This window comes from Ornithodoros turicata, chromosome 9 (genome assembly GCF_037126465.1).
Source record: "Ornithodoros turicata isolate Travis chromosome 9, ASM3712646v1, whole genome shotgun sequence".
In the NCBI taxonomy this organism is placed as follows: domain Eukaryota; kingdom Metazoa; phylum Arthropoda; class Arachnida; order Ixodida; family Argasidae; genus Ornithodoros; species Ornithodoros turicata.
This window is the reverse complement of record NC_088209.1, coordinates 1,256,160-1,281,246: the sequence shown is the minus strand read 5'-3', so window position 1 is coordinate 1,281,246 and position 25,087 is coordinate 1,256,160. Positions and strand designations below refer to the sequence as shown.

Below are 25,087 nucleotides of genomic sequence, written 5' to 3'. Positions count from 1 at the left end.
AACCGTTGTCGCCACCTGGTAATGTCATTCGATTATCTGCGGCGAAAAACCAACCCAGACAAGCAGACGATATTTTAATAAGATATCGCGAAGAGCATGGAGGGGCCATTGTCGCAAACACGCTGAGCAAATGTCTACACAATGCTTCTTCTTACATCGGGCACAGCTCCATTCAGTTGGTTCGATATACCTGACGACTGTAATGACAAATACTTGAAGTACAATTGACCTTCTGTTCCTTCACTATAGTCATATCACTGATAGCATTATAGTCGGCGAGGCACAAGTACTCACGTAGGATACTTTGATATCCTTGGACCTAGACCGTGATAAGGGATGTCCTGAAACGGGCTGTATAAAAAGCGTGACACTCGAATACAGACCAATTCTTCGGAACGACGGTAACGGTAAGTTTACAAAAACTTTATGCAGCCCCATTTTATGCCCCATTATGTCGTCACCTGTAAAACTTGCGTTCCTTTGCTCCCGCCTTTGCTTTAGTTTCTCTTTTGTCCTCTCTTAGTTAAACGTTTAATAAATTCAGCGCACAGGCAATCAACACAACGTAAGTCTTGACGTTTCGGGTCCCATACGGGTCCCATCATCAGAAGTGAACCGCCCTATCCGTTACTGCTCACTTATGTACTAGTGGGGTGTAACAGTCTGGGAGGGGTCCAGGGTTCTTGTTGATAGTATCTTTTGTTTTCTTTATGTACCAGGATCCGAGATGCTTCCGTACACCTCACTTGGTTTCCCGTGTAAGAATGGATTGATTACCAAGTGTCTTACCTTGCACGCGCGTTCACTTCCTGTTTAGGGCAGATTTCTCGATATCGTTATTGTGCTCTTTCATCCGAGTCTTCGTTTTTCTTCCCGTCTCCCCGATGTAGACCGCCGGGCAATCTCGACAAGATATCTTGCGTACGACACCCCTCTCATCCTCAGGCAGCGCTCTGTCTTGTGGATAACTAATCAGGCTGCTCAGTGATGACATGGGCTTGAAGCTGGTCTTCGCGTTTACCTGAGACAATACGCGCCTGATGGGTTCCGATAGACCTTAGATGTAAGGGATGGTGAGATATATGGGGCTTGTCTTGGGTTGCATCAGGTACCTCCGGGCGGGGCGATAACATTCGATGGTATTTGTCATTAATGAAAGATTCTAGGTAGGCCCTTCCTCGGAGGCGTATTTTCGCTTGTGAGATTTCTGTTAGTTCCACGGAGCGATTTGTGTGGTGAGGAACCCAATGTTTGGACGTGTTAGAGTTCCACATCACTTCCGGGCTAGCCCTACTGTACATCGTACGGTAAAGATTCGGAACTACATAATGCACCATAGTCATATGATCGCTCCTAAAAGTTTATTTATCATTTTTCTGATTAGACGGCTTACATACTGCGGAACCCATTCCTTCAATGGCTATTGCAATGCATTAAACGCGTCCTACGGCACGCCATAGGACTCACGAAAAAAGAATAAGTTTTCTACGTGAAGTAGTTCGTGAGATCCAAGCCCTTGAATAAATACACTTCTACTGTTCTACATTCAGCTCTAGGTCAGGATCGAGAACGTCCCCAGTTCCCTTTGGTTCTGATAAGCACGTGACATGTTCCACTGTCAGCACACTGGCTAATGTGTAGCAGCAGCGTGAGTTACGGCATTCCCGGCGCCTATTTCCTGCGCTATGTCTATGACAAGTCGGACCTTTTGAGTGCAGGTTTACATCAGATTCATATTTATTTTAGGTTCAGATTTCTTTGACAGAACACTATGGTCTGTCCTCTCTCCATCTGTCCATGTCTGTACACCGCTCATAGCCACAGTTGCTTCGCGGCGCGAACACGGAATAAAAAAAACAATATGGTACAAGAGGTTAACAATTTACATATAGAGGTCCCGTGGTTATCCACTGTCCACCCACGGTCACCCCCAGAATAGTAGAATTCAAACATTCTTTTCTATTCCAGTAATCATTCTCTTCTTCTTCAGATTTTCCTTTGAGTGTCGCTCCAGAAGCATCGGAAGAGCCAAGATGCGTTTTGCGTTCATCATTGCCGCTTTCGTTGCTGGTACGTCAGTAAGGGACATCCTTCCAATGTCCCGAATAAAATGTCTCCAATATTTTCTACTTGCCATAAGATATTACACTCTAAGCTGATAAATGTTTTTGAGCACCGTTACACTTGCAGTGAGTCTGCTTCCAGATGAGTGGCGACAAAACTATAAATATTGCCCTTTAAGCAAACTCGTTTTGCTACGATACGCGTTAAACACTAGTATTTGCGCATACTAGAGGTTCAACACATTGCAATTTAGTTAAAAAAGTTTTCGTGTGAGGGCTTCTGGATTCATGGTATTTACATCTGGTATTTACGACAATGGGATTAGGGATAAGAAAAGCTGAACTGCGATCAGAAACACCCAAATATCACGATACAAATAAAGCTGTGTTTGTTGTTCTGATCAGAGAATAGGGTGCGGTTATTGGAACATGAGGCACATCCAGTGAACGATCCATCGCATGGATAAACGTTGAGAAGGACATGCGGAGAGAAATTCTTTCGTGGATTCGTGCGCAAGAAGACAACCAATGTACAGTTGTAGAGTGTATTTTATAATCTAGAAATCCGCGCTATGATTTAGATACCAAAATGCAATAAAACTCCATTCATAGTAACATCGAATAAAGTCCATCCATCTATCCGCAGGGGCCTTGGCAGGGCCATTTGAAGCAGTCGATCAGGACTCGGTCAGCTTGCCCGACTTTGAAGTTGTTCTTCCCGGACAAACCGCAAGGAAGGTGAACTTAACCGAGGGAAAGGTAGAGGGACTGAGCAAGTTCCTCTCGCCCGGCAGCGATTGCTACGGGCTTTACAAGTGTGATGTGTTTGTCAGCGGGCTACGTGTCGCCTACAAGGCTGTCGCTACTGAGCCAAAGCGAGAGTTCAATGTGGTAGTCGACGTTCTTCACGGCCTATTTCATGTGGAGGGTAGGAAGACAACAGGTACGCATTGTCTGAACTGGGAAATGAGCAGGCTTCAGAGTTCTGTTCATTCATGAACCGTGTATCCTCTTAGTTTTCGGAAGAAGCCTTCTTATAGCTTGCGTAATTAGAGTTGCAGGTTACACGTCCGTACACGATTCCGTAATAGTGTTTGCGTCATCGTTGACACGTGCATCGTTTCCAGGAGGAAAGTACAATCTAAAGAACGTCCGTGTCAAGTCCCTGCACCAGTATGTTAGGGAGCCAGTGGAGTTTGGCACTGACCGGGAGGAGAATGCAGTCTTCGACGAGAAGCTCAAGGAGAAATTGCTGGAAGTCTTGGAGCAGCTCACGCGTACAGACGCATTCAATGCTGCCCTGGTCAAGGTTTTCGGATCTGACCCTAGCAAGCCAGGTTGGTGGAAACCCCGATATAAAACTGCTGTCCCGGACATACCTAGCTATTGCCAAAGACCATTCAGCGGAAATTCCTATGGAGAGACATCGCGCATGTTCCTCTGCCATGAACCGTTGCACATATTAGTACGCGTTTCGAGAGTGAGGGATTTGTGATTTACATCGATAATAATCGATACGAGTAATTTATTATAAGATAGTAAGTATATCGTGGTCACCCATTGCAGTTCAAATTCCACGAGGATGTGATCCTCTGTCGCTCGACACATCGCTCCACTTGAAACGCGTTCCCGAATGGGACATTGAGTCCTAAAAGCCGTAAGCGAGATGAAAGTTCTATTCCGCGGAGCAGCGATGCAGGCATCCATGTGCGTATAGTTAACTAGAGGGTACATCTTTCACCTGGGCGTCCGTTGGTGCGCAATCAGTATATCCGTAGTCCAACTTGTCACTATGGCTCCATTCCAGACGTATCATCTGCAGTCTTGTCACAGCAGGTTGCAGATGTTATCCTCTGATTTTAGTGCATTACTTATTCGGGCATACAACCAACTCCTTCCATTAGAAGATGTGGCTGTAATCTTCACAAATTACATTCGACATGCGTACAAATGTAGTCCCCTAAACCTTGCAAATGCACTTTGATTTCAAAAAAAGAAAAAGAAACCTCGACGCCTTGTAACTTGCGCTCCTCCTTTCATTTCCAGAGCCGTTCGAGGTACTTCCCAATGATTTCGTCGCCTTTCCCGATTTCGAGCTTTCTGTGTCTGGAGCTCCCACGAGGAACGTGAAATTCACCGGGGGAAGAGCAGAACCTCTGAGCAAGATTCTTAAGCCTGCCCGTGGTTCTATTGGAGATTTTACACTCGTTCTATCACTCGAGGGACTGCGTGTCACCTACCTCGCTGTAGCCACCGAGCCGGACGACCGGTTTGAGGTAGTAGTAGATGTGCTACAGGGCTCTGTGGAACTGAAGCGCACGAAAACCGCAGGTATGAGCATTTATGTCATTTACTGGCATTGTCAAGGCCGAAAGGCCGGAAATGTTGATGAGAGTAGACACAAAAATTGCTCTAATTGCGCGCATCTTAATTCCAGTTGAGCTTTAAACGTACGTATTATAGACATTACGGCTTGCTGCCGCATATACGAACACGATTGACTTTTGCTCCTCCACAGCCCCTAAGAAATGAACGACATACGTAGTTGTTAGGAAATTCGTCACTTCAAAAGCTATGTTCTCATACCCAGGGACATTTGAACTGAAGAACGCTACTGTGAAAGATCTGCGGGTGTACGTTGACAAGCCAGCGAAGTTCAGCAACGATAGCAAGCAGAACACCGTGTTTGAAGAGAAGCTGAAGGAAAAAATGTTGCTGGTTCTGAAGCTGTTCGGGCAGTCGGAAGTCCTGGTTAATCCCCCTAAACAAACATCAAGCGCCCTCGGAGGAACAGACATTAGATCCATCGATAGCAGGGCCTTTTGAATACCCAGTGCGTATCTATCGTTTCCTACAACGGTATGCAAGCTCTTGGAAAATGTAAGAAATAAACCTTGTTGTCGATGCACACGTAAACGGCATTTGGGTTTCATTAAAATAGATAGGAGAAGGAAAACAAAAAACATTGAGCACGACGGGTGGAAAAACTGCCGAAGTGCTCCGCGTAATCAGAGGAAAAATCCTCAATTTAAGAACAGCTAGTATAAATGGGAGACAGTGTTTCTACGGTTTCTCTACTCTTCGATTCAAACTATTACCCTACTGAATAGCTTTCATTCTGAAAATGTTTTATTCACAACGATTACTCAGGTGTCACAGATGAAAATCAATCACCGCCTATTTATACGAGGCGGCATGCCTATGCCTTCAAAACGACCTTTCTCCTTGCATTTATTTGTTGTATTGCCAACTGTAAGATGGGAAAAGTGCAAGCACATTTCTTTCCTCTTCGCGGTGTTTATTCCACGTATCATGGGGAATAAGCTCCTGCTGGCCGCCATTTGTGAGAAAACCATCGCTTCGAAGCTAGTGATTATTCTATCACGGAATCGCGGATGTGGGTTGCCAGAGTCGTCGTCGTCGTCGCAAGCTATTATGTCAGTTCCCTAAATCTCCAGCGCGCGAAACACCCTCCTTCGCCTTCACGATAGACACGTCATGAGCGCGGGGACGCGCGTCACAAAATTGTGTGCGGGGCGGGAACGCTTCTCATTGGCTTCTCATTGCATCTGAGATCACACGATCAAGGTAACATCAGCCACCATTGGTCAGCAACACTGCTCAGGTCGGAACGTCTGCTACCGCTGTGAGCGGCAGCGATTCTATAAATGAAATTGCGTCGCGGCGCAAAAATTTAGGGTGAAATATTTTATCGGAATGCTTTTCACAGACTACCTTACAACGCGGTGGCAGTTGTCGGTCATGTTGGACACCACTCTAATGCGCCTTTGAGGCTACTTCACACATACGGCAACAGCTGACGGCGATCTTAGAACGGCACGGCAAATCGCCAGTTTCCTCGCCGTTGTGACGACACGAAAAAAAGGAGTTGACACATGTGCAACTTATGCTGCGGCGTGACCTCGCCCACGCTCCATCGACCAATGGACACTGCGTATACGACTTGCCGGCACGTGCCGTGTTTAGCCACTGAAAAGTAACTATCCTCCAGTAAGTAATTTTCCTCCAGGCCTCATCACACGATCCGCTCCAACGCCTCCTTATTCCCTTCTGCTCGCAAAACATAATGGCACTTAGTGACAATACATTTTCCCCGATGCTCGAACAGACTTACCCGCTAAAGTAGACGCTCTTCAATTGAAAACACACACACACACCAGCATCATTCTGGTTCTAAAAATGTGGCTGGTTTGGCGAGACCAAAATGAATGAGAGTGGCAATGTACAGATATGTTTAGCGAAATGAATGACTAGACAGATTGCTTACTGGGGTTGACAAACAATGTGTCTGGTATGAATTTGCTTTCGTGGGGCGGTCATCAGGAAGGTGAAGCGAGCATACCAAAGAAGATACAGGAAGGTGTCACCAGCCACAACAAGCCATAAACTGCGAATAGCTCACCCGAGCCCACATTTCAGGATTCCAATCCTTTCTCTGAAGGTCCGCATCGACCGTTGGCGCAGATCTTTATTTGCTTTATCCGAAGGCAATGTGTGCATTGAAAACTGCACAGGACACGGACAGTCTACGTGCAACAGGAGGACGTGCGAATCACATTGGAATACTTTCACGCTTTGATAACGCCTGTACTTGCTGCACCATACGACTGAGTACGGCTTCCCAGACCCATATCCACCTCTCGACATTTCATGTACCCCTGCGAGTCATAGAACTACGAAACGCACCACGAAAAAACTACGTCGCAGCAATAAGCGGAAACGCAAGTTCGAGGCGCCGTGCAATGGCGTCCAATGGTGGCGCGCCAACGGCGCCACCTGGCGAGATCCTGTCGAAACAGTTTCCGAAAAAGGTCTACATAGCTGAAGTTGGTTTTTACGGCTTTATCTTTACCATAGGGGTGACACAAATCCGCCATTGTTGTAACTACCCTCAACGGGTGCTTTTGGCAAAGCAGTCATCTTGCCCTTGTCGCACGTCATAGAAAGCGTCATTTTCAGGCCATGTTAACGAGGTCATGTTAATCTGTGTAAATGTCGTTTTGCCGTTTACCGACATATTTCCGTCGTCATAACGCCAAGAGATGAACGTATTTTGCCAGCGTAAACTATGGGGTGCTTCTTCCGCAACATGGTAGCCAGTTTTCCTTAGTTAAAGGAGCATGGAAATGATCGGAATGAAATATGACGGGAGAAGTAGAATTTGCTATTCTGAGCACTGTAATACACATTCGCACAAAAAGTTTGAGCGTTTGAGCGCAATCCTGGAGCGCGAGGGAGCTTTGAATCTCGCGGCAGAAATGGCCCCTCACTCGGCTGCCAGCACTGATCTCTATGTATAAAGGCTGGATCGCGCATGGGAGAGGGGCTCGTGGGGGAGAGGCGTGCCTTCGGGCCGCCATGTTGGTGGGCCCTAAAGTGCTGTGTGTGCCCATAGAAAACAATGGGAGGCAACGGAGATTGTGAGTATTTATTGCGCTGCTAGCATTGATCGTTGTTTGTCATCACACAATTTTGTAAGGTGCCAGCATACTGATGTATCCTAACAGTGTTTCACAGGTGTCCCGCCGTTCGATTCTTAATTACGTTATGTTTTGCATTCCGAAACTAGACCGTCACCGCAGTGCAGCGCTGGGGATTGTACTACAGCACGTTTCCCAGCCAATATTTCAATAAGAAACGACTTGAGGTTAACAACAACCATGTATATAATATCCCGTACTGCGTTCTGAACAAAAATTGTTCCATAAAGAACGGTCCGGGAAAAGATATACTCGCATGGCAGAAAGAGATCGTTCTGTAGAATCACAGCCGTTGTTTTAGCCGTGTATGCGTTTAGTATGATTTATATCAAGCATCGCCTTAGAAAGAACCTTTTAGTAAACGACAGCGGTGCTTTGCCTCGCAAATATAGACACACCGAAGCAGCGCAAATAATTACTTCACGCAATTAGATCACACTCGATAGGACAGTTAATCAGGTAGTGATGTAAGCTTAATCAATTAAGTTACTTAGAAAGTGGTAACACCTCCTTGAGACACAGGACTTATCTCTTTTTGAAGTACAGCCCCTCTATGTTTGTTTGCTTCTTCATTTGTTCTGATTATTTGCAGGCGCGGTTGTGCCAAACTGAATGTCCTTCTCCAGCACTCACATGCTTTTGTTGAATACAACTGCAGCGTGAGAAAAGCTGCTTGGCGACGGGGTCCTGCTATCCAGTGCTGACTTTGTCATGCTTGTTATGTGGAGCATGTTCCAAAAAATGCAGCTCCACATATGGTCTTCAAGTTGCAACAGGACTATTTGGAGGTTGAAACAGTTGTGATTTTGTCATTTTGGCCCTCGTGTACCCAGTCTGTGAAACGCAAACAAAAAAGTCTAACACGATATGCTTTTGTAATGAAGATCACTGATGATGAGTAAAGAGAATATACGAGTTCAAGTTTATTCAATATTTTATATCGTTCATTATATTATTCAACATTTTATGTCAAGTTTATACAACATCAAGTTTATTCAAGTTCAAGATTTATTTCTTGCACTTATGCGTTTCAGGATACAATGAACGTGCAGGCAGGTCGCAAAAGACTACATTTATTGTTTTGTGACCTTGCTACAATGGCAATATATATTTTAGGAATGACAATGGTCAGGTACGCTCTCTAAATTTGTAGCACTCAATTTTAGGTTGGAATGAGCAATGAATAGCAACTTCCCTCCTGATATTTTGTCATATATGCTAAATTTTAAATTTAATGTGATCGAATATGTGATAATATAATAATAATATATAAGAATATAATATGTGATAAATGAATGTGATCAACAGTAAATGTAAACAACATGAGTAGCCAGAGAAGTGCATTCACAATAAATAATTTTCTTCTTATAGCGTATATGTGCATGCCTATTAACTGAAACAATTATCACAGTTCCCTGACAAGTTTTAATTTCTGAGAGTGTACTGTAGAGGCTGCTTAGATCTACAACAGTTCATACAAGGTATTATATACTGTGAATGCCTTTAAAAATCCCATGTGACACATATGCCTTTACTTTCTGGAGGTGCTGTGGTAGTCAAAGCTCGTGGGCATTACGCAGGTTCTGCACCGAGTTCTTGAGTACGTCGAGGCAGCTGTGAAGTAACCTGCATTGATGATGATTATTACAATTTTTATGGTGCATCGACAACAAAGGAAATAATACATCAGAACATTGGTTTGGGTGCAACCAGTTAAAAATGAATATGTTGTTTAATAAATGCACTGGACAAATGTTAAAACATCAGTTTAAAACATGGTTTACAATCCCTATATCTTCTAAAAATTAAAAAGATTAAAAACTATTCTAAAAAGAATATGGGGAACTCTTCTAAAAAGAATTATAATCTCTAATTATTATATTGTTGGGTGAAGGACCCTAAAGTGTAAGGTGTGTTTCTGATGTGAACATGTAAGAAAATATGCAAAACTGAGAGAGGCTAACCACAGTGCGTGCACTGAGGTTCCTTCCTGTAAAGTAGAAACCAGTGGATGAGGAACGTGATACTTACCTGTACACCCAGCCGTATCACACTGCACAGATTATTCACTGGGCAGCCCTCATGACGAAACCTGTATTGAGAGACCACTTTTGCCTTAAAACTGCTACAGATAGCACGACACGCTACAGATTATTACTATCGTACCAAGCTGACGATGCAGCTCAGACACAAAGGCGGTATTCAAGTCGCGCCACACCACCGTTACGTAGGATTCTTTGTCACAAATCAAACCAAGGCACAAAACAATACCAATACATGAAAAAAGGTGACAATCTTGGTCTCATTATGACGTAATACCGAACTTGTGCGCGAAGGTAATTCAAAGAAATGAATGTGGCACTTGCTTCCGCAGAGAACACCGTGCACCATGCTAGCAATGCATGCAAAAAAGCGCTCGATTGCTTGCACATATATTGATGACAACACTACCTGTGTAGTGTAACATGTTCTTTCAAGCATATTATGCACTCAAACTGTATTTGCCGCCGGGTAAAATGCAAGTGTGCTTGATTGAACGTCGGAAGAGCGATCAAGCAACCTGCATCCAGTGCTCGTTTTGGGCAAAAAAACACTTCATAATGGTCAACTAAATATACAGAATGGACGCCTATTTATTCCTTGATGAAGAGTGACTCACCTGTATAAATTTAGGCCCTGTAACCTTGCCAGTACGGTTGGTACGACCGTAATTGCAAGAAGTTGCCATGATCGCTGCGGCGACTGTTGTGGGTACAGTAAGATGGCGGCCGGTTTCTTCACGCTCGCGCTCCCAATCCGCGATCCAGCCTTTTACAATCGAGATCAGTGGCTGCCAGCCGCTGACGTCATATGGCCGCGCCGTCTTTTTCTTTCTTTTTTGCGATTTCTCCGGCGTCGCGGCGAGCGAGCAGGAAGCGTTGTTGTTCATCGGGCGTCGTGGAAAGGACAGGTGATGAACTGAACACTCTTTAGGCGACACGTCTGCTCTTTTTGACGAAACGTTTTATGGAGTTGGAGCTAAGCCCACAACTCCCCATAGAGCCCATAGTATAGCTAAATTCACACAACACTGGGCACACGACCAATGAGAGTGCAGCGATTGCTTCCTCAATCCTCCAATCAGAAGTCTTTCCATCCGGCTCGCAGCCCGACCGGTTCTGGCTGTAGCTGACTTCTGCTTTCCATACTGGCCTGTACCGGCTACCCCTCACCTCTAAGTCTACTAGCTTTCATGCACGTCGTAAAGTTATTCCGTGATTCCCAAACAACTGTGAAAAGTGTCGTAATGAACAAATTTATTTATACTGACACAATCGGCAGGTTGACACATATACATGCACTGAGCGTACTCAGTCCATCGCGTAGCGCTTCCTAGCACACTGGAACAAAGTTCAAACTTGCAAAATACGCATATCGACACAGCTTATTCCCAGCAACGAACAACTGTCACATACTTGCGCACAATCGCTTGATCATCATGTCCTTGCCTGCTACACGTCAAACATAAAATGCTGCTTCATGAATCGTATTTTCTTGTCACCGCTAAGCAGATCTGACGGCGCTCGAACATGTTCATCGAGCCAGAATTCATGACAACACTTCAGTTTGAAATCCGATTGGCTCTTCGTAGACCGATGCTTGTGGCGAGAAACAGTAAAACACGATCAAAGGCACCATAATACACGGATAAAAGGGCGATCGACGAACGCACTTGCCTCCCAACGAAAGACACCGCCAACGCGGCGCCCACCGTTCAGATTTCAAATGAAACCGCCGAAGGAGAACGCAGCACGCAGGCGAGGAAGCGTGAAGTGCCGTTTTCAAATTCTGGCAACCAATCCGGACACGCTTGTGCCGTCCGACCAACAGAGAGGCACGGATTGCTCCGTGCGCAGTAACACGCATTTTGATACATATTTTGCGAGAGCTGTGGGGGGCTGCCTAAGCTCCGCCAGCTTCGATTTCACTACACGAATGTACCGGAGGCTGGTAAGTGATGCTGCTAAGTGTGAACGAACATTCGCATTGAAATATAGTGCTTCTTCTTGGTTACAAATGCATAGTCATGAAGACGCGGCGCAGTGACCAGTGTTTTCACTTGAAGAGGTCGTCGACAATCATGACTTCTCCGTGTTGTGGTCAACACTATGGGCTCTGAACCGGTGGACACTGGCATCTCTGAGGCGAAAGAGCGGACCGATGAATGCATAGCTGTGTAACATTGCGCTTACCATATCTTACTGATACCAGCAGCGCAACGTCTCCACAAGCACAACAACTTGGATACCAAAATGAAGTCAGTAGAGTTCATCTGCTAGCGATCTGTGGGAACCCCCAAAACCGGCCAAATAAGCATTTCCTTTTTTGAATGGTCATACGCGGCATACAACAATAGCACATGGAATAAATCTCCAACTGACAGGAATGTATTTAGTCGTATCATATACATATATGCTGCACACAGGCACAATACTGTTCACTAATTAACGACACCTCAGCACAATCGGAACAGAAACCACAACCGCGTACGATCCACCTCAACCCAGGCCGTCACGGCAACACAGAGGCCTAGCCACACCTTTTACACTGCCCGCAGTCTTGTTTTATGCAAAACGTACGAGACAAATCATGTAAGCACGCAAGTGAATGTCAAACGCAAATAAATAGCAACAGCGTCTCAGTCAGTAAGTCGCCACGATTCCGGAGCTAGCAGACGCAGCTCTCCACAACTCCCCATAGAGCCCATAGTATAGCTAAATTCAGACAACACTGGGCACACGACCAATGAGAGTGCAGCGATTGCTTCCTCAATCCTCCAATCAGAAGTATTTCCGTCCGGCTCGCAGCCCGACCGGTTCTGGCTGTTGCTGACTTCTGCTTTCCATACTGGCCTGTACCGGCTACACCTCACCTCTAAGTCTACTAGCTTTCATGCACGTCGTAAAGTTATTCCGTGACTCCCAAACAACTGTGAAAAGTGTCGTAATGAACAAATTTATTTTTACTGACACAATCGGCAGGTTGACACATATACATGCACTGAGCGTACTGAGTCCATTGCGTAGCGCTTCCTAGCACACTGGAACAAATTTCAAACTTGCAAAATACGCATATCGACACAGCTTATTCTGAGCAACGAACAACTGTCACATACTTGCGCACAATCGCTTGATCATCATGTCCTTGCCTGCTACACGTCAAACATAAAATGTTGCTTCATGAATCGTATTTTCTTGTCACCGCTATGCAGATCTGACTGCACTCGAACATGTTCATCGAGCCACAGAAGTCACGACAACACTTCAGTTTGAAATCCGATTGGCTCTTCGTAGACAGATGCTTGTGGCGAGAAACAGTACAACACGATCAAAGGCACCATAATACACGGATAAAACGGCGATCGGCGAACGCACTTGCCTCCCAACGAAAGACACCGGCCCACCGTTCAGATTTCAAATGAAACCGCCGAAGGAGAACGCAGCACGCAGGCGAGGAAGCGCGAAGTGCCGTTTTCAAATTCTGGCAACCAATCCGGACACGCTTGTGGCGTCCGACCAATAGAGAGGCACGGATTGCTCCGTGCGCAGTAACACGCATTTTGATACAGATTTTGCGAGAGCTGTGGGGGGCTGGCAGACGATCCTGGCGGGGAGCGGACGCTTCCGGCAGCCAATGAAGTTGTCGGCCGCCTGACGTCACCACACGCCAGACTCGGCTTGGGGGAGACTGTCGCCGCGGAGCGCATTCTTGCAAGCTAATTTTCGCAGGAAATTCGCGCTTTTCGAAGGAAATAGTTTGCGTGATAGTTTATGAAGCTAGTATGTTCACATCAAGCGTTAAAAATATATATGTTCCAAATGATTTCCATGCTCCTTTAAGTACATCGCATCGGCTCATCGGGTCTCATCACATCTTTGGAAGTCGTCAACTGTACGAGGCCTTATATGCAAAACTGTGCGTTTTACTCCAAGATTATCGGATAAGGATACTTACCGTGATCGAAAGACATCCAAAACGTCGCGTAGAAACAACAACCGCATTGTTTACAAACGGTTTAGCACCCGATCAGGGCCGTCACCATCTTTAAGGTGACGTGTGCCTTGACGTTTTCTGTGACGTGCGACCAGGACCTGTCCAGGATGCATTGCATTCGCCCAGCACGATTTCGTCTACTGATCAATACATTAGATGACACCCCTGTGATCTTTACACCGTGGATTTTTTCGTGATTTCTTTTGACGAGTTTATTCTCAAAGTTTTTTTTTCTTTTTTCCTTTTTTTTTTTTGTGGAGTGCAGACCAGAGTGTTCCCGTTTCAATGTCTTCTTCTTGCGGGCACGTGAACACCTGGAGAAATGCATTGATGACCAGTCGGGTTAGAGCGGCCGCGACCCCGAAGTCAGACGGAAGAATACCTGAACGATGTGCGTGACAATGAATCCTACAGAAAGGCAAGTGCTATTACAAATAAGCTATTTCGAATAGAAAAAAAAGAAAACTACGAAAGAGGGGACGGATAAGGATCGGCGGTCTAATATTGACATCGATTACGCAGACCCCCCCCCCCTTTTTTTTTTCTTGCTTCTATGACCAGAGGACACCCTTTGTTTCGTCTATGACGAGAACACATCCTCTTTTTTTCGCTGGGATCTAACCGTCCATTCCAAACATGTTAAACCACGTACAAGGTCGTTATAGAAAGTGAGATGGAAGGCGTTACTATACATTTCGAAGCGACACTGTTACCGTCATTCGTGTAGAAACCATGCTCGGCTTCGATGACCCTTGCAACTGATTCCCATGCCATCGAAAAAGTCAGTGTTTGAACAGAGTCTCGATTTCGGTTTACAGCAGCTTTGTGAAGCCGGCTTCTTCCCATCACACGTGTTTCGGGAGATTGGCAGTGCCCCCTTCTTCTGCACCAACTGCGGTTGCTTGTGGTCGAAACGTACGCTTTTTTTCCACCCCCTCAGCTTTAACCGTTCTATAACCGTCTGCGTTTTTTATTTTTTGTAGAAGAAAAGCATTGTACAGACCGATTGCTACGCCCGTTTCTTGGCTGTCGAATAGTACTGTTCGACGTGTATGATAAAGGAATTCGACTCGTGAAGGAACAGGAGGAAGAAGATGGATCAGCACCGTCACTCCATAGCTGAAGAAGAATGTACGTTTTTTGTATGTGTTCAAAAAAGCGTTTCTCACGGTTTTTTGTTTATTCAGATTACAAATGGCTGCCTACGGGAGATTTGCCGCTGGTCTTAAACTTGAATCCTGCTCCCAAGAAATTCTTCCTGCGGGTCATTTGATCATTTGAGGACATGCCGCGGTTGTGGACTGTGGTTGAGGAACCCCAACCATTGGCAAGACTCGCACCTTTGTTCGTATTTTGCCTGCCTTCCCGGATGCGAAGCCAAAGCTGGATGATCTCTCTTTCTCTCTCTCTCTCTGTTTGTGCAAGCTCCTTCAAGTAACCACTCACGATAAATAAAACAAGGTTGTACTCCCATTCCATCTCCGTCATGACGCCTGAGAAGTGGTTCGCAACCTTTGTTCAAACGCGAATGGATTTAATTCGGTTGCGTGATTACATTCACGGCAGTGGCTGAGCGGCTGATTTTCGCTCGATTCTCAAGACGATACCCTGACATATCCTCGCCGCCAGTGGAACGACTGCAAAGAAAATGTAGCGCTTCGTAGAAAACAAGCTCGAGCTCTTGGAAAGACACAAAAGAGGTAAGGACGTCGACCCCTAGACCATCAACGCTGGTTTCAGCCGACCCATGGTTCGTCTTCTGTACACTTCCCTTGACGTCGCGGTGGACGGGGAAAGGGTCGACTGAGCACACTGGAAGGTCGTTTCTCATGCGTCTTATGTATGTCGTGAAATAAAAAATAGAGTATTTTACGAAGCAAGTTCTCTCACGAGGAGTCGCTTTATTGTTTCAGCATTCTCTTCCAGGTTACAGGAACGCATTGGTACACAATTTTTCAAGATGTAGAGTTTCGACATGCGTGTTGCTTAGTAGACGCCAAAAAGGCCCAGAGTATGACGAAAAAAGCGATTGAATACACCTGTCGTTATACTAGTCCACAACTACAGTTCTTCTAAGGGTTTCTTCGTGATACAGGAAGCCCGCGCCCCATTGCTTTTTTTTTTTGTCTTGATGATTAAATAGCCGGGCTTGCGTCAAAAGAAGGCTTCGTTGGAAGCACACAAATGCCTTTCAGCACAGAGGGATCGACGGGGTTCAGGAAGACGAGTTCCAAGATGTCGCTCTCGTACATTTTTTGCTTATGGTGAAGGAGGTGCGTAGGGATGTGATGGGGAGGACGGTGACCCGTGCGGAGCAGTGCCTTAGCGAAGAGCAATCGCAGATGCACATTCCATCACATAGAGATGCACATTCCAAAATATTCGTAACTTTTAATTTCCACGACATAGAGAATTCGCATTACGTTATAGTGTATATAGAAAATATCAACCCATTCGATTAAATTCTCTGCGATCATGAAAGAGTGCTCGTCAAAGTGAGCGAGCTAAAGTTTGCGTATTGTGAAATTACACATTCCACAACACTGATCGTAATTCGCAACACCTGTTCAAATTTTAATTAATCGCTTACTGATGTGTCGATAATTTTAGCATTTAAGCCACAATCAAATATCTTGTATAGTATGTGTGACTATATGCACAAATTTTTAATGTATATCTTTATAAAAAATGCAAGCAATAGCGTGCAGTTTTGACTTTGAAAATTTAAAGACGAAAATGATCTTTAGTGTGGAGTTTGCGTTTTACCACGTTATGAGCTAAAAACTTCTAAAATTAAAGTATGGCCTTTCCATTTGTAGTGCCCGTATGCTATGACACTAAAATAAGGTGATAGTTTTTCAGTATGGGGCTACGGGAAACCTCGAGTATATTTGTGAACTGGATCTACGTTTATGTGTGACCTGTGCTGATCTGCTTATTATAATTAATATACCATATCCTCCATTGTGTTTATGCATAATGCTCACCTTCATTGTATATTGGTTAAACATTTCCGATGACGGTTGTGTGATCCGCTTCTCCCAAAATCTGATTGCCATTTGGAAATTATTTCATATACGTTTGTGTGCCGTGTGTTACGAAGATTACGTGATTAGAAATGTAAACTTCGCCTGCACATCGGGCTTGTAAAATCTTCCATTTGCATCGCGGCATTTGATAATAGATTCGTTTCAACATATATTGTCAAAAGATGTTGTTTCAGAGTTGTGTTTCACATTTGATTTTTCTGTGTGGTTTATCCATATAGAACTTTCTGTTGCAAGATATTAGAAAAGTTGATGTAATTAAATTTGTTTCCCGTTTTTGATTGAGTATTGTTGCTATCATTTAATAATTTGGACTTTCTCTACATGTTCAATAAAAAATATTGCCTCTCCACAAACTTAGCCGACTATGTCATCCACTTTGATGAAAGAAACTTCCGTTTCAATGAAAGGGTGCGAAAAGATAGTGACCCCCGCGAATAATACCGACATCTATTTGCGCTGCACACTAAAATATATCGCCTTTGTACTCTCTTATCTGACCTCGAGAGCGCCCTGTTTGCTTGAGGAAGGAATATAGCTCTCAACCCTTTGATTGATAAAGCATGCGCAGTGCTTTGGCAGTATAGACATAGAGATAATATGTCTCCGGCGTTGGAAGAAAAACCGAGATCTTCACATATCGTACTGAACCCATGAGTTGGATGCCTCTGTCAAAGTAAGGTTTGTATCGTTCGTTAGAATGAAAATTGTATGGTGTTCGATTAGATTAAGTCACGAAGATGATTTTATGATGGTTCAATGATAGATTATTTTCCTCTATTGTTGTTTACGTGGCGCCGCTTAGAGTGTACTTCTGTTCTTGAGCGCTAAGTCTGTATTAATTTCGTCATGTTTCTTGTTTTGATAGATTGTTTCGCGATTGCATGTATCTGTTGTTTACGTGATGGCTAGGAGGTGCAGGTGTGGCTCTCTATTAATGCTAGCTGTTGATTGTGATGTTTCTCATTATTTCCTTATGTCTATGCTATTCACTTAATAAGAAATTGATTAATTAAAAGACGCGTATTCGTTGGAATAATCGACTTATCTTCCCTATTGTGCTCGAAATATTCATAACTGTCACAAAACAGGCGTACGCCTCCCGTCTTTAACAAATCAGTGCAGATACTATTAGAGCTGGTTGTTGGCTAGGATCGTGCTATGCGGTGAAGTTCATTGTTTAACATATTTTCTGTGTTGGATTCATAAAACAAAGTAAGGTTTGTAGTGTCTCTTAGAATGAAAATTGTATGGTATTCGATTAGATTAAGTCACATGGATGGTTTTATGAAAGTTAAAAAAATGATAGATTATTCTCCTATGCTGTTTGGTTAAGAATATCTTCTTTGACAAAATGTGGTGTTATAGATTTTATTTCCTCTTGTGTTCGGGTCGTTCTTGTCTCATGCTCTTCCAGGGTCTCTACTGTTCACAATTAATTACATACATCTATCAGAACTTGTAATTAAAGCTCCACTATGGTGGTCACTTATAGGAATATTAGACTTTTCATAATACAACTTGTAATTTTGATTGTAATTGTATTGATTAAGAATATCTTCTTTGATTAAATGTACTGTTATAGATTTTATTTCCTCTTGTGTTCGTGTCGTTCTTGTCGTCCGTGTCCCATGGTCTTCCAGGGTATCTGCTGTTCACAATTAATTACATGCATCTGTCGGCACTTGTAGTTATAATCCCGCAATCGCAATGATGTTGGTCACTTCTCAGACTTTTTTTAATACAACTTGTAATGTTGATTGTAGTTGCATTGGTTAAGAATATCTTCTTCGATTAAATGTAGTGTTATAGATTTTATTTCCTCTTGAGTTCATGTCGTCCTTGTCGTTCATGTCCATGGTCTTCCATGGATTCAAGTATGGTTGTTGATATTAAAATGTACCTTTATCAGATTATCCAATTTGGCCTCAGTATTGTATGTAATATTGAAAGTAGATTATCAAATGAGATTCTCTTCAGATTATTGTCGCTATAATGAAAGTATGATTGTTGATATTAAAATGTCTCTTTTTCAGATTATCCAGTGTGGCCGCAGTATAGAATGTATTATTGAATGCGAATGTGGTTTCCTATAATAGTAAGTCATCTTTCAGGTCGTTGGCGCGGGGCTCCATAATTGAACAATTGGTAAGCAATGTGATGAATGTTGATATTATGTTTTCTTTCAGAATCTGGTGACTTGAAATATTAATAGCCAATACATTATGTATGTTCTTTACATATACTATCTTGTGTTTTTATTTCTTCTGTTACAGGTGGTGAAGGTTTTTCGGCTGGGTTTTTCTCCTTCACCTGATTGGCATCACAATTGGCAAGACTATTGGCACAATTCCCAGCACTATTGGCAGTAATAAATATATTTCAGCTTGACTGGCATTATAATTGGCTTTAATAAATATATTTCATCTTGTACTTTTCGTGCATGACTCCTCTTTGCATGTTATAACCGCGCGGACAAACCTCCGCACACGCGTCGCGTGGGAAAAAATACGCGAACGGACCAGACGCGACGGTGGAGCTGCCCTGGCCTGTGTGCCGGCGTTTCTCATTGCCGTAGTTTCTCAACCCCACAGTACCACTGACTAAAATAAATACAACGTAAATATAATACTAATATAAATAACATATTTGATGCTGAAGATTTAAAACATCGCATGCACATGATGTCCACTGGATGTTACTGAATTATTGTCGAGATATTTTCTGGACGTCCATCAACAGTCAATAAAATATCTAATGAAAGACATTTCAAAACGTGGACATACACGAGATGTCCGGTGAATATTCTAAATTATTGTCAGCATCTTTCCTGGACGTCCAGCAACCGGTAATAGGAATATCCATGGAAGGTCCACCAGACAAGACTTGAACGTTTATGGATATCGTGCAGATATCAGATATCTAGTGTCGGACATTGTCTGGATGCCTACTGGATGTAATATGGTTGCATGGGATACAGGATAAGCGATTCAGTAACCGCGGTGGAGACACTCCCGATTGGGCGGTACAAGGGCGAGTTACTTTAACATGCCAATGCACTAGGCATGCCGCAGTCAGTGAGCTAAAAGTGTCGCTTGGATGTGAACTGTGGAAACGAACTACTGAAAGGCATTCTGGAGGGAAGACACGCAGGAGCATAGATATTTTAGAACCGAAGATGATGAGAAAATAATGGAGTTTACCTGGAATGTTCAAAAGGTGAACAATCGATATGCAGTGAGATTTACACGGAAGCACGAGGTTAATCTGGAGGATAATTATTACCACATACGGATATGACCCACAAACGGCTGTTGCATCTAACAAAGACGTTACACAAGGACACGACCGCACTGGAAAGGTATGACAAAGCCATCAGGGAATATTTGTCATCGGGTGTGGCAGACAAGGTCAGGGAAGGTCAAAGTAACGGTGAATTCATATACCACGTGCCGCACCAGGCGGTCATTCGGGAAGACAGAACAACCACCAAGATCAGTATCACATTCGGCGCTTCACCAGCAGAGACACCCGGGACATCGGTAAACGACTGGTTGGATGCAGGGCCTAACCTTAAACCTGATATAGTGTCAGTTCTTCTCAACTTCAGAACACACGATGTAGCACTTGTTCCTTGTTGCAGACGTGAAACAGGCGTTCCTGCAGGTCATCATACGAGAAGAAGACAGAGATGCACTTCGCATGCGGAGCACATATATGATTGGACACATGGAGGATGACAAGGAATTGCCACGAGCACATTTCTACGAGCAGCGACGATAAAAGCACACTTGCAGTCCGTGAAGGATAAGAACCCGGACACTGTGCAGATGTTGGGAAAATCTGGTTACGCCTCCGTGTTCATCAACGCGGTGCCGTGACTGGGATCGACGACGAATATTTGAAAGAGTTAAGAGGCGCTTTCACGAAGAAAAGGTCAGCGAACGCCCAGCGTGCAGGTGGGAGACGTAGATCTAGTGGAAGACAAAGGGCTACGTATGCTATGGAGAACATGCCGGATAGAAAAATTTTTGTACGGCAAAGACAACATCGTAAGAGCGTGTCAAGTGAGGATGGCAAATAGAAGCGTCATACATCCTCCGGTTCAACAGACATATCCGCTAGAAGGGTGCACCTAAGTCTCTTGCGGGAAGATGTTATAATCTTAAAAGGATGAAGAGGAGGGACGACCCGAAACCACGCCCGTCTCGCTCTGTGTGTTCACGCGAATAAATTATTATTGTCTCTGCGTCTCCTTGTTCATCAACGCCGTCCTTGTCAACATGCAAGATCACTTTCTTGCCACAGATCATAACTTCAAAGAGTTTTCCTCTGCAGCCTGCCACGAGTGAAAAGTGTCGGGTAGTTCTACTTTTGGACGGAAACTACACGATGTGGTAACATTCACATATCTAAAATTTTTGTCGACAGGGATTTGCTGTTTCTGTACAACTTTCGTTGTATATTTCTTTTGTGGCAATTAGCGCACTTTAGAAAAGTTCTCATCTTCATCAAGATGACAGGTCATTGTTGGATCTATATGTGCTGCGTTATTATTCCTGTACTCATTTCATCAACAGAGAATACAAAAGCACATAAACAGTAAAATATAACTTGCTTGTTATACTCAGAAAGGAAAGACAACACTGTTCGTACTTCTCTTGTTTATTTTGTTCCAAGTTTTACAACTTATGGGGTGGTGCCACCTGACATCTCAGACAGGACACTGCTATCGCCAGGGGGCGCTGCCGCAGGAAGCAGAGCATTTAAGAGCGCCCGGACGGCGTTTTGTGTGTGTGTGTGTGGGGGGGGGGGGTGCTCACGGGACTGGAGCGGAGGTTACTTATCTGTTGCTGTACTACCCGGTGCGTCTGGTTGCGGTGTATGAAAGTAAAATAAACTTACGTTGTTTGTTGAATTCGCTGAATGTCTCGGTCCCTTCGCGGTCTGGGTGGACGGGTGGACGTACGACACTGAGAGTGGGGAAGTTTCCCCATAACTGGCGCCCAACGTGCTTCTGCTGAACCCGTCTGCCCGGCTGCATGGAACATGAAGCCAGGGTGTGTCTTTCTTTTTTAGTGATTATTTTTCCACTAGGAAGGTAAAAACAGCTCAGCGCTGTGGTCCTGTCACGGGGCGACTGCCATGCTTGTGTTGAAGACAACATGGCCAGAATCCCTCGCGGTTTCTTGTTTTTCTTTTCCAATGTAGCTTCGGGGTTCCTGCTGTGCTGGGGGAGGTTGGGCGACGCCCCGAATTCTGATACGCGCTCGTCCGCCTGACCGTGTAAGGGACCGAATAAATTAGTTTTTATTTTAAAACCTATAACTCATTACGTTTATTTTCTTCTGTTCTAAATTGTTAGGTTAGGGATTCGGAACCTCGTGGGTTGATTTCGTTCGGTGTATTTCATCTTTGTTTTTCGACTGTTGCAGTTGCTCCAGTACGCGAGTTCAGGGAGCGACCGGTTCTCGGAATGCGCCATACATCCCCAGCCACGGGTGTCTTTCATGCTTCCTAGGGAGAAGTCTCCCCTACAGCTGGCTACGGTTGGGTGAAGGCTGGTTAGAAGGTAACCCGGTGTCCTGGGGAATCGCGTCGATAGGGATATGGTGTCTGCAGTGCCTTCCCTCACAATGTCTCGACTACGGTGCCTTCAGAGCAGTAATCTGACGCTGCTTGTATCGGCAGAGGTACGCTAATTACATAGTGTCTCTAAACTGGGTTGGTTTCACCGCCGCAGGCACAGCCGCGCGCGCCGTTAGACTCCTGATAATCCTGAACGAAGTCATAATCACGAGCATCCTGTAGGTTGCAGTGATATCTGATGCGTTGAACGGGTAATCACATCAGTGCCACACACCCGTTTACGCTTGTATCTCCGAACATATCACTTTGATAGCTCAGAAGCAATAGCATGGGAAGATCGTACTTTCGCCGTATCTTCCTAGTAACTTTTGCATCTACTCGAATGAGTGCCGGGGGGGATATGTTTATTAAAGATAAAGGATAAAGTGCCGGCTTTTAGCTTGTTGGGATGAGCAAACAATGATTCTAATGTGTTGTTCCCCGATGCATTTGATCCCTTCGTATTCATGCAGAGGATGATGACCGCTGGTAGGAACCTTGAGAGGCCTGCCTTGCTTCAAACACGCGGACCACAAGGCTGTCTAGCCACTGAATCTCCGCTGATTCACTATTTCGGTCACCAAAACCTGGTGCTCACATTGTAGTGCGTTTAGTGTGATTTTCCGTTACACGGTCTTCCACTGGTATATTCGGGAGCGCTTTTCCAGGTGCTCGCAGTATGGAGTCTCCCTCATACTGTTTACCTTTTCTTTCACTTTTTAACAGCTATTATGTCCCAGCCATCTCGATTCCCACAGAGGACAAGGAAGACGCCGTATCAGGGACGCTCTCGGTCCCCTCTACCAAGGCAGCGGTCTTGCGCTACCTGGGCAGCCGTCAGCAACGGCTACGCAGTCTCCTGGGCTTCTCATTCCAAGTGGTCCTCACAGTCCCGCCCTCTCAGGACGCAGAACCCTTCTCTCTTCCCAAGGTCATTCCAGGGCTTGACACTTGCCGATAGGCGCCAACACCACCTAGATAACACAAGGCCTCATCATGCACGCCGTGACGTCACGCTAGTTGTCCCTCCACTGCTTCCCTCTGATACTTGGACGATCGCCAGAGCGTGCCTAAACAAGCGACGTCGCGTTCTTGTTGTTGAAAGCGATGTTTTAACGAATGGCATGGAATTTAGCTTCAACTGAGGAACAAGGCCAACTGGTGAATGAAGCACTTCTAAGTTTATATATTTGATACAACTTTACTCCTTCGAACACTTAAATTGTTGCATAAAACCGGAGTGCGATGATGGGTTGCTTACAATGTGGAGAAACAACACACACTTGTCGGTCACACTAATTGTCCAAAATTGGTGTTGCAGATGCCTACCAACTTGCTTTTGAAGTCGTCATAGAAGACACTAAATTCTTCATCACTTCTCTTCTGGTTCCTAGTGAGTTTGCTAGGGGTTTCCGAAGGGTCGTGTTCTTCATCCTGGCACGTTTGGAGTTCGTTGATTCGCGACGAGCACGCGTAGATTACATGCAGGCCCGGTAGTTTGAATGAACTGAAGGCACAGCACCAAGCACCAGTCGTAGTCGATCGCTTTCGATGTCAGTCGTCTTCCCAGTGACCCCATCGCTGCGCGTGAGTTTCGCGACAATTCCGATTGCTGAAAATGCAGTTCGCAGACATGCGAGAGCATGAGGGCAGTAGTATGGGATCAGCTCAAGTATCCGGAAACTCACATCTTCGTCTGGACGCCATTAATTAGCAATTAGAGCTAATTGGGACCCCCCACATTAATCAGGACCCACCAGGGAGTCATTACACTAATTGAGGATCATCTAAGACACGTCCAGACCACTGTGTGAGTTTCCGGCTACTTGAGCTGATAAAAAATAAAAAAATAGGTAGAAAATAAAATAAAAAGATAGAGATAGAGTGGAGAGAAGGAGTTTAGTTGAAGATCAACGACATCATCTTGAAGAAAGCGGCCCGGAACGGCCGCTGACCGTCGCTGGGCGACGGAGCACAGAGGCAGGTTGCAAAGCATCGCAGCACCAGTTCCGCACATCCTGTGACGTCATCATGGCATGTCTGGGCAAGTTAGGACAGCTCTGGACATGCAAGGAGAAAAACACTCGTAATACAGAGGCTGGGAAAGCAAGAGTATGCAAACCATCAATAGCTAACAAGAAAAAACAATTAGTTACACAACAAATGAGCCCACCAGAACAGGAGCGCAGAACCATGCGACTGCTCCATCCGAGAGGCAGGCAGAAACTGACTCGTAATGCTTTTTTGTCCTGTATAAAGCCCCGCAGCTGCACCCCCTAGCGGTTACTTTCTCAACTAATCTCACAACAAAATTATTAAGAATCAAGCCAGCGCTACTCCCGGTCCCAAGGCAGAAGATGATAGAAAATGGCGGGAATGCCCGGACAACAGCAACCAGCACTGGCACGAAAATCGCAAACAAAGCGGGAACAAAGTTGACGAAAGCAATAGTTACGCAACAAATAACCTCACCACAGCAGGAGCGCAGACCGATGCGACTGCTCTCGTCGACAGCCAGGGATCAAGTGACGACGGAGCGAACGACCGCACGTCTTCTCCCAACGAGAGCCAGAGGTGGACTGACGTAAGCGCCACTCTACGGGTGCTACGCATGCGCGCGCTCGTAGCGCCCTCCTACCGCCACCTGCGAGAGGCTAAGAGAGAAGAGCATTCCTGCGCCCCCTGCTGGCCGTTCTCATTGGTCGTGAGGCTAAGTGAGAAGAGCATTCCTGCGCCCCCTGCTGGCAGTTCTCATTGGTCCAGACATCATCCTATTGTCTCAGGGCTACACTGTTTTTTTCCACTAATGCTCCTT

The 25,087-nt window shown here is 44.9% G+C and overlaps 1 protein-coding gene and 1 long non-coding RNA gene across 3 annotated transcripts; both read left to right on the top strand.

Moving 5' to 3' along the window:
• Window positions 1-381: 381 nt before the first annotated feature.
• On the top strand, window positions 382-4,979 carry LOC135368047 (uncharacterized). Its single transcript, XM_064601125.1, has 6 exons — window positions 382-407; window positions 1,991-2,070; window positions 2,710-3,006; window positions 3,191-3,400; window positions 4,110-4,394; window positions 4,654-4,979. The coding sequence occupies exons 2-6, from the start codon at window positions 2,034-2,036 to the stop codon at window positions 4,887-4,889; spliced, it is 1,065 nt and encodes a 354-aa protein (XP_064457195.1). The 5' UTR covers window positions 382-407; window positions 1,991-2,033; the 3' UTR covers window positions 4,890-4,979.
• A 12,200-nt stretch (window positions 4,980-17,179) lies between these two features.
• On the top strand, window positions 17,180-19,077 carry LOC135369182 (uncharacterized). Of its 2 annotated transcripts, none has more exons than XR_010414954.1 (2): window positions 17,180-17,320; window positions 18,681-19,077. It is a non-coding gene; the product is annotated as an uncharacterized LOC135369182 (long non-coding RNA). The 2 variants fall into 2 exon arrangements; XR_010414955.1 differs by having other exon boundaries at window positions 17,180-17,325.
• The last annotated feature ends 6,010 nt before the right edge of the window (window positions 19,078-25,087 follow it).